Source organism: Garra rufa, chromosome 25, assembly GCF_049309525.1.
Source record: "Garra rufa chromosome 25, GarRuf1.0, whole genome shotgun sequence".
NCBI lineage: Eukaryota > Metazoa > Chordata > Actinopteri > Cypriniformes > Cyprinidae > Garra > Garra rufa.
The window spans coordinates 11,052,168-11,061,501 of NC_133385.1; the positions used below are offsets into that span (position 1 = coordinate 11,052,168).

The window sequence follows — 9,334 nt, forward strand, 5'->3', positions numbered from 1 at the left end:
TACCGAGCATACGTAAAAAAAGAGAAAAACATTTATTAAAATAAGAGAAATGCATTTTCCTAATCCTGCATTATCACAATTTTATATATAAAACATAAAACATAGTTTTATGCATCTATAAATGCAAAAATATCATTATAACACAATATGTTATTTATTTATTTACCAGCAAGCATGTGTATAAAATGTGCAAAAGATACATAAATAAAAATAATTATAATAAAAAAGAGAAATGTCTTTCCATAATGTTGCATCATCATAATTTTATTTATTTGTTTTATGTATCTATAATTCTGTAATTGCAAAAATAATTATATTATAGTATAGTATTTAATTTATTTGTTTATTTATTACCAGCAAGCATGTGTATAAATAAAATTGGAAAAAAAAAAAGAAATAAGTAAATAAATAATTGCATCTATTAAATAAGAGAAACATTTCCATCATCTTGCATTATAATTTTGATTATGCATTTATTGTATTCATCTGTAATAATACATATAAAAATCAATAAATTGCGCAACAGGAAATCGATAGATAGATAGATAGATAGATAGATAGATAGATAGATAGATAGATAGATAGATAGATAGATCACGTGAAGAGAGAGAGAGCTAGAGCGAGATAAAGAGAGAGAGAGAGAGAGAGAGAGAGAGAGAGAGAGAGAGAGAGAGAGAGAGAGAGAAGTGGGGGTGAGTGTAAGTGCACAGCTATGCGACCAGCTCAAACTAGTTCGGAGAAACACAAAGAGCAGCAGAGATCATAGAGAGAGCTGAACACAGACATACGCTCACAGCACAGCATCATATTCACAGCAATAAGGCAAGTACATCCTCCTCCTCATAATCATTATAAAAACACAACAACTCCTATTATTAAACTGCAGTCGATGCATTTCACGCATAGGTTTCACGTCGCTGCGCGTTTGAATAATAGCCTACTACGGTGATAAATAATGCAAATATCTGCGATTAACCGAATCGGATTTATATGGGTAGCCTATGCTTATATTATTACTATTATTATTTATCTGCGTTTTAAATCGATTATAAGATGTAATAGACATATATAATAGTGTTTTGGGCGTGTTTATTGATATGAAAGGAGGCGTATGCACCATGTCACAATAACAAACTGATTGAACGTCAATAAGGGGTTAATTTAAAGCACGATTTTATGATTTTAAGACTATATTTTAAATAAACTACGTTTGATGTGACAATACCTAATGAGTTTATAATAATAGCGTCAGTGTTAGATTTAATTGGACGGCGATACTAGCTATCGCTAATTACATTCAACGGCGACGCTATCTCGAAGTTGTTTATTATAGTTGATTCAATGGCGAATGTTGGTTTAAATAGTTGTATTGATGCTGTAATAGAGTCGTGGAGTTTGTGTTTTCGTGTGCAAGGGCGCTCTAATGCTGTCAGGGAAAATTATGCTCTCTGAAGTGCCAAAGAGGACCAGCTGCCAGCAACTGCTGACCCACTTCTCCAAATCAGAACCATCAGGCCTTGCGATTTAATTCCGACGGATTTCTCCAGAGCGAGAGAGAGAGCCTGCGTTTGAGGTGTCATGCGGTCGACGGTGAACTTTGTGCTCCTTGAGGAAGTTTTCAAAATGTCCAGTTCTGCATTTATCAAAGGCAGCATCCCACGTCCCCTCTTGCATCAACAGAGCGGGTTTTGTCCTCCTTACATTCAAAGGAGTCGAGCGGAGGCCCACCCCTCCTCCTCGAGACACAGCATGGGATCTGTGTTCGGGCCCTTTCAGAGAGGGAAGCAAAACGGCCGAGATCCTGCTTTGTTCGGAGCCAGTGAATCAGGCTCCTCTAAGGCCCAGCTGAAGGTCTTTGAGTACTTGGCCTCTCTCCCCGCGGAGGCTGAGGAGAGGAGGGGAGGGGAGGCGGGGGACCCCTGCCGACCGCTGTTTCTCCTCGCACAAAAAGTCCGAACCCGAGGAGCCCTTCACATTTATGAGTGACTGAAGAATGGAGCCGTGCCGCGGGGCTGCGCCTTGAAAGGAGCCTGTTTTAATGGAGGCAGGAAAAGAATGAAAAGGAGAAGTGCTGTGTGCTTTTTTTTTTCTTCTTCTTCTGAGGAAGAGGAAAATATAGAGAGCCTCTTTTATGGAGTCACCACAGCGAGCTGCGAGGATGGCGGAGGACATTATGTACACAGTGTCTTTAATTCAGACAGTGCAAACAAAACATTCATATCTGATGTGTTATTATCGGATTTTTTGATGTTTCTGAGAAGACATTTGATGGTTACGTAAAGGTTTAGTGGAATTAATCGGTTTGAAAAAATTAAGCCAATCTAGAATACAACAAAAAGACAAAATGTAATACATATATCAGATACGAACGTTTTCAAGCAGCATAAATTCAACATTATGTTGGTGCATGTATATATTTGTATATGAAATATTACATACATATAGCATATATAATGCAAGAACTCAGATTGATGCAGATCACTTAAAAACAACTTTTAAAACAGTTTTCGATAATTGAATTAAAGCTAAAATGAAAAATATATATATTAGATTATTAGATTAAAAACTTACACTTAAAAAAATAAATGAAAATTAGAAATGCTGCCATGGCAGGTAACTGAAATATGTTAAAAAGCTAAATAGAAATTAAAAATAGTAAATAAAAAGGACAAAGCACAAGCTATTTCAAAGTATTTTAAGTCTGCTTGTGCATTTATCATCATAACTAAACTGAAATTAATGTCAGCTGTATTTTTTCCCCCCCAGAATGCGGAGTTTATTTTCTATAGCGCTTGTGCTGCTGGTGGTCTTGATGATCACCGTTGAAGCCAGTATGAAGAAAAAAGGTTCCTACTTTTTACATAATGACTGATCAGATGATGCACTGCACATTCTTTTGGTGTGATATCATTAATAATCATTCTCTACTTTGCGACAGAAAAGGGCAAAGAGCCCAAAGCAGATGCTGAGTGCAGTGAATGGCAGTATGGGAAATGCGTGCCCAATGGCGGCGACTGCGGCGCTGGCATTCGGGAGGCGACCTGCAACGAACAGACAAAGAAAACCAAGTGCAAAGTCCCATGCAACTGGAAGAAAGACTTCGGCGGTAAGGAATTTCACCATATATGAATACGTTAAATACATTTAGACGGGCCATTCAGTTGAGTTTGTTCTCGGTTTCTAGCTGACTGCAAGTACAAGTTTGGTCGCTGGGCCGAATGTGACACTACTACAGGAACCAGAAGCAGGTCTGGGACATTGAAGAAGGCACTGTTCAACGCTGAATGCCAGACCACCATTAAAGTGTCCAAACCTTGCACCCCAAAGACCCCCAAACCTAAGGGAGGCGAGAAGAAGAAAGGAAAAGGGAAGGAAAACTAACTTGAAGACCACCCCAACTGCCCCATTGCCCACTCAGTGGTACATTCCTATGTGACACTCCCAAATCCTCCAAAAGGTGAATGCTGAGAGGAAAAAAAAGAAACTGTAGCCCTACCTGTTGTTTTTATTTCCACTCTTCGTTTTGTAATTAGTAAATGTATGTCTATGCTGTTGTAATTTGATCACTGTAGCGAATTTTTAATTGTAATTGACTCTGCATGTATAAAATAGGCCGCAGCAAATCTGTTGTCTAACAAATTGTCTTTACTAAAGAGAAAAACTGGTCAGACCCTAATTACGCCCCTTAAATGGAAGCATTTGTAAATTACAACAAACCGAATGAAGACGATTTCTGTACGTTTTAACATGTAAGCTGAATGCTTAAATGAAAATCGCTCCTTGAAGTAACGGCCTATATAAAGTATCTATGTTTATAAATGTTTATGTTTTTAGATTTGATGGATGTACAATCAAATTTACAACACTAACTGAGTACTTCTACAGGTTGTGAATAAATGAAAGTGTATTTTCAATAATACTTTCTTGTGCTTTTTTAAAAACAATGGGACGGTTTTACTAAACAGGGCAAATTAGCATTAGAACTAAAGCTGTCAGTCAATTAAATCATTTTAAATCTAATCGAATTAATTACATGATGTTTCGATTAATCTAATTAATCGCTAAATAAATTTGACTGTGAAAACACCCACAAAAGATTATTTAAAACTATTCTTGTGTTAAATGAGAAAGTATCAAGTAGACATTACAAATTGAAGCTTTAGAAAGAAATATTTTTATTTGATTCAACATAAAATTTATTACACGCAAACATTTAGGCTGCAACAGACTAACGTGAACTATGGAACATAAAAGATCATTTGAAAGTCATTGGTAACCAAAACAGCTTTCTTTAAAATACCCTCTTTTTATGTTCCACAAAAGAAAGGTTTGAAACAACATGAGGGTGAGTAAATGATAACAGAATTTAATTTTTTTGGGTGAACCATCCCTTTAATATTTTTATTAGTAGTAGTAGTAGTAATATTTTTTGCACCAATATCTTGAATTTCAGGCATTTATATGTTGCCCCGCATCAAATTTGTCAGCAGTCGACTATATAAAATATAACATGACGTAGAGGTCTTGGGGCGGAGCATATTTTAACGGTGTTAAGTTAAAAATAACTAATTAAGTTAGTTAAACTAACTAACAGCCCTAATTAGAACACAATTCCATAAACACGCCAATGGGTGGGAAAAATTGTGCATGTGTTTTACTAACATTTCCATAATGTTATGCAATTCCAAGCTCTGGCTCAGTGTTTACACATTATTGTTCAAGATGTACAAACTTGGAAATTACTTTGATGTCAATTAGATTCAGAAATTCAGCACATGCAATTTTAATGATGTGATAACGTTAAATTTTCACTTGTAAAACCAGAGCACAACATTTGTTTGGTTTTTACCCATTTATTGCGCAAACAGTAACAGTCTTACAAACTTAAACATAAAATAACAAAAAACTTCCCAATGTGTAATACAATTTGTAGAACAAACGCAATTACAGCGACTTGAATATTAAATAACAAACGTGTTCGTTTTTACTTTTCGCTTTAGTTAACCACCACACTCACAAAAAATATAAATCAAGGTGTTCTGTAAGTTGATTTACATATATGCATTTGTAAACAACTTAATGACTTTACGATACATTTAACACGTGCAATGTGAGCAACATGATAAACATCAAATACTTCACTTTATTTACACTTTTGGTTCTAGTAAACAAGCATCATTCTTACAAAATAAGAATCAGTGTCTTGTCTAAACTATTGCGATGAAGGCTGAAATACACTACATAATTTTTACCCATTTTCCTGCCAATTTACTGTCTGGAGAAGTTGACGCAAGTTGCCAAGTCAGAACCAGTCTACAGATTTGAGTTTCCAAATTTAACAGAAAATCACATAGTCTATGACGGTTACAGACTCAAATTTTTTAGTAACATACAGGCTTGTACTCCAAAAGAAGGGTCCCACAAATGCGGTACAGTAGGCTTTGCTATTTTGGTACCATTCATTAACTTTTGTCAATGGAAATGGAAATAATTGCGTACCGAACTCTCGGTGGATATGAGCCATTTGATTGTAACCAGTTGGAGGTATCGAACATGTTTTAAAGTCGTTTAGTGTACGATGGCCAGTTTTCCTCTGTGACTATTTACAAAGTCGGTAAGTGTATAATGCCTGGTGTTTTGAAAATCTGTTCAAATTTTAAAAGTTGTGTAGTGTATTCCAGCCTTTAAACGACTGTGATATGCCATAAAGTCATTCTTGTAATGCAATTTTTAGCAACATGATAAACACCAATAACCTCAACCAACTAAACTTTTTTAAATTTTGGCTCTAGTAATTTGGGTTTACTGTCACAAAACTTTTGAGCGAATCAGGTTCCTCGTTGGTTGGTTTGGAGTCATCGATTGGAGACTGAAGACTTCATTAAGAGTGTGTTCACACTTGTAGTTCGGTTTGTTTGGTTCATCTGGTCCTGGTCTGCTTAGCGTTCACACTGGCATTTTTGACAGCAAACCTAAAGATACCGAACCTAAAGGCAAGGTCGAGTTGAATGACATTATTTCTTGACTGAACTCACCGAACATTTCAAACAAAAGGAAAAGGTGCGTTCAACTTAAAGCAGCGATGTGGGTATGACATCAAGTACCCATACACATTCGGTCTTGCTCAGCACCGCTTTAAATCAAATACACCTAATGCCATCTGCTGGACTAAGCATGCTCATTGTTGCATGTACATGATTTTATTTTGTTTTGCACTGTAAAAAGTTTTTACCAGTTTCAACTTAAAAACTTAAGTTCAGCAGCTGCCTTAAAATTTTAAGTTAAATCAATTTAAAACTACTATTCATTTCAACTCACGATAATAAAATTAGTTAAAATTACTTAAACTTATGAGTTGAAATTACTTAAACTTTAAAGTTGATTTAACTTAAAATTTAATGCAGCTGCTAAACTTAAGTTTTTAAGTTGAAACATTTTTACAGTGTGGATATACCGCTTGCTCCTTTCGTGTCGCGTTCATATTTCATTCAAACCGCACCAGAGTTTGTTTGAAAGCGGACCAAGACCAGTCTTTTTAGCAGCCTCGGCCCGCTTGTTTGGTGCGCATCAGGGCAATCGCATCAATCAAACCAAACATGACAAGTGTGAACACACCCTAAGACTTACTTTAATGTCAGATTTCTGAACTTGCACAGCAACAGTCGTTTGAAGGTTCTTTTGAAGGTGGCGTTACAAAGGGCGTAGCACATGGGATTAACCGTGCTGTTGACGTAGCACATAAAGTAACCCACCATCCACAGAATTTCAGGGACACACCAGCGGCAGAAGGTACCAATCAGAACCATAACACTATAAGGTGTCCAAGTAACGATAAAGGCCAGAAGAACGGCAAGAACTGTCTTTGTCACCTTTCGCTCTCTACGAGCCTTCCGTCTGGCACTCTTGGAGATGGCTTTGGATGTCTGCACTGGAACCTGAAGGGTAGCACTGTTTTGATAACAGTGAGGTTGAGTTGTCCCGTTAGTTTCCACACACTCTGTTAAGGTCTTCGGTCTCGAGGTTTCTGCATCCAGTCCTTGGTCTTCCCCAGAGGGATCGGGACTTGAATCCAAGGAGTACTCCGTCTTGCTGAACTCTATAGAAGGGATGCGTTTCATTCTAACAAACTTGGAGTCTTGTTTAAATGAACTAGTTTCATCTGGTTTAATGTCAATCACTAGGTCAGGGTTTGTGGTTGACGTTTCTCCACTTTTCTTAGAAGGTTCAAGCAGGTTTGCAGATTCCGGCTTCATCTTCTGAACCCGTCTCTGACTTGCCAGAGATATCCGCGTGTACAGTACCATCATTATGATGACGGGAATGTAGAACGCTGGGATGGTGGTAGCCAAGGTTACAGCAGGGTTAGCAAGCAGCAGGATGTAACATTGTCCCTCCGGGACCTTGCTCCTGTCCCTCCCAGCCTGCCAAAGCAGGATAACCGGAGCCCAGAGAAGCAGAGATTGTAACCAAGCCGCGGCAATCATCACCCCAGCCCACTTTGCGGTACGTTTGATTGGGTAACTCAGAGGCCGAGTCACGCAGAAGTACCGGTCAAAGCAGATCAGTAGAAGGTTCATCACAGAGGCGTTGCTCACCACGTAATCCACAACCAACCACAAATCACACATTTGCGGTCCCAAAGGCCAGTATCCCTTTACGGCATACACAATGTAAAGATTCATGGAGAAAACACCCACGATGAGGTCCGAACAAGCAAGACTAAAAAGGAAGTGATTGTTGATGGTTCGGAGATTGCGGTTGACTTTGATTGAAAGCAGAACCAAGATGTTGCCAAGTACAGTCAGCAAGCTGATGCAGCTAGTGATAATTATGATGACGACCACCCCTACAGTCCCGAACGAACGATGTGGTTTTCCCGACACAAAGTATGATTTCTCGGGCAAGGGACTGTGCGTGCTACTGTTCAGCATGATGGAGGAACTTGTGGAGGAGCCTGCGAGAAGAAACCGGAAATTTATTATAAATCAAGTCGTAAAGAGGTGCTTAACTTGACATATGAGCAAACAACTTGAAGTTGAACTCTGTGGACAGTATATAGTTCTTTTTAAACAACACAAACAAAATACACAACTATAATTGGTTATACATAGAAATAAAGATATTAATTAGACAAAACAGTAAATTATGATCCAATCAGCAAACTTACCATTGAAAACGAACCATTCAAAGTCCCTCGAAAAATCGGCAGATTCAGTCTCCATGATCTCCTGCTCAGACTGAACGAGAGATAACTGGGAGGACTTTTAATTCCTCAAACGGTAACACCCATCCTCACCTTCTGAACACATAACCAGGAACAAGTCATTCGACCTCTTAGGTTGTATCAATACACTAAATTAACTGGAAGATGATCAAAGCAGTGTGGAACGATCGTATTACTGTTGAATTCCTCCTAGTTTCGTGCTGCCTTTTTAAAGCATGTATGCTTAATGCAGTTCCCGTCATCTAAAGAGGAAGGCAGCAGTTACATAACAAATGGAATCTAATTACCTGACCTGTAATGAAGCTCCACAGCTGTTTCACATCTTTTTAATTTCATTATAAGTCTATTTTAATATTTTAAATATCACATATGTTTACAGATGTGTACATATGTAAAGTTGAAATGAGGAAGCAGGGACCAGAGTTAGTTTAATGAAAACTCTGCAATATATTAGATAATAAGCAAGGTATTTATTTGATTATACACGAAAAAAGGCCTATTTAAGAAAATTTTTTCTCAAATTCTCATTACCATCATTTATTGTAGATGCTGTTGTTTTATTGATTGTGACCATTTTCAGAAGAATTTGGGGGGAAAGTGCTTAACCTTCATAAAAACTGTCATGACATAAGGAAAAAAGGCTATACATCCCAGCGGTGTGTGGTGGTGGTTCTTAAATGAGGAGGCAAAGTCAAATAAATCAAATGTTTTAAATATAATTTTCTTGGTTGAATAAACATTACTTACACTAGCAGAAAGCATGAAGTTATTCCAAAATAACTCAAAGCAGTAACAATTAAAACCATATATTTTATTTGTAAACATGTTCAGTGATTCATTTTAACAGTTAACTTTTACAGTAAGTATTTTTTTTAATTTTCAGATCAAGAGTCATCAAATCTCTGTAAATATTGGTCACAGAAACCGAGATTTACTTTAAATTTTACCAAGCTGATTACACACTGAAAACCCTCACAGATCATGTTTTTATGTCTTGTTTTGGCGTAACAAAGTGGTTATATCTAAGTGTGTGAGTTGTTTACTTTTTAAATGAGTCTTCCCATTAAATCCATTATATTGTTCATTCAGACTGTTTGGCGAATGTGGAAT

General features: G+C 37.2%; 2 protein-coding genes across 2 annotated transcripts; one reads left to right on the top strand and one right to left on the bottom strand.

Moving 5' to 3' along the window:
* Positions 1–679: 679 nt before the first annotated feature.
* mdkb (midkine b) lies at positions 680–3,919 on the top strand. Its single transcript, XM_073832100.1, has 4 exons — positions 680–822; positions 2,767–2,846; positions 2,939–3,106; positions 3,185–3,919. Exons 2-4 carry the CDS (start codon positions 2,768–2,770, stop codon positions 3,379–3,381), a joined length of 444 nt encoding a protein of 147 aa, XP_073688201.1. The 5' UTR covers positions 680–822; position 2,767; the 3' UTR covers positions 3,382–3,919.
* A 987-nt stretch (positions 3,920–4,906) lies between these two features.
* chrm4b (cholinergic receptor, muscarinic 4b) lies at positions 4,907–8,138 on the bottom strand. The gene has a single exon (XM_073831395.1). It carries the CDS (start codon positions 7,929–7,931, stop codon positions 6,624–6,626), a length of 1,308 nt encoding a protein of 435 aa, XP_073687496.1. The 5' UTR covers positions 7,932–8,138; the 3' UTR covers positions 4,907–6,623.
* Between the last annotated feature and the right edge of the window lie 1,196 nt (positions 8,139–9,334).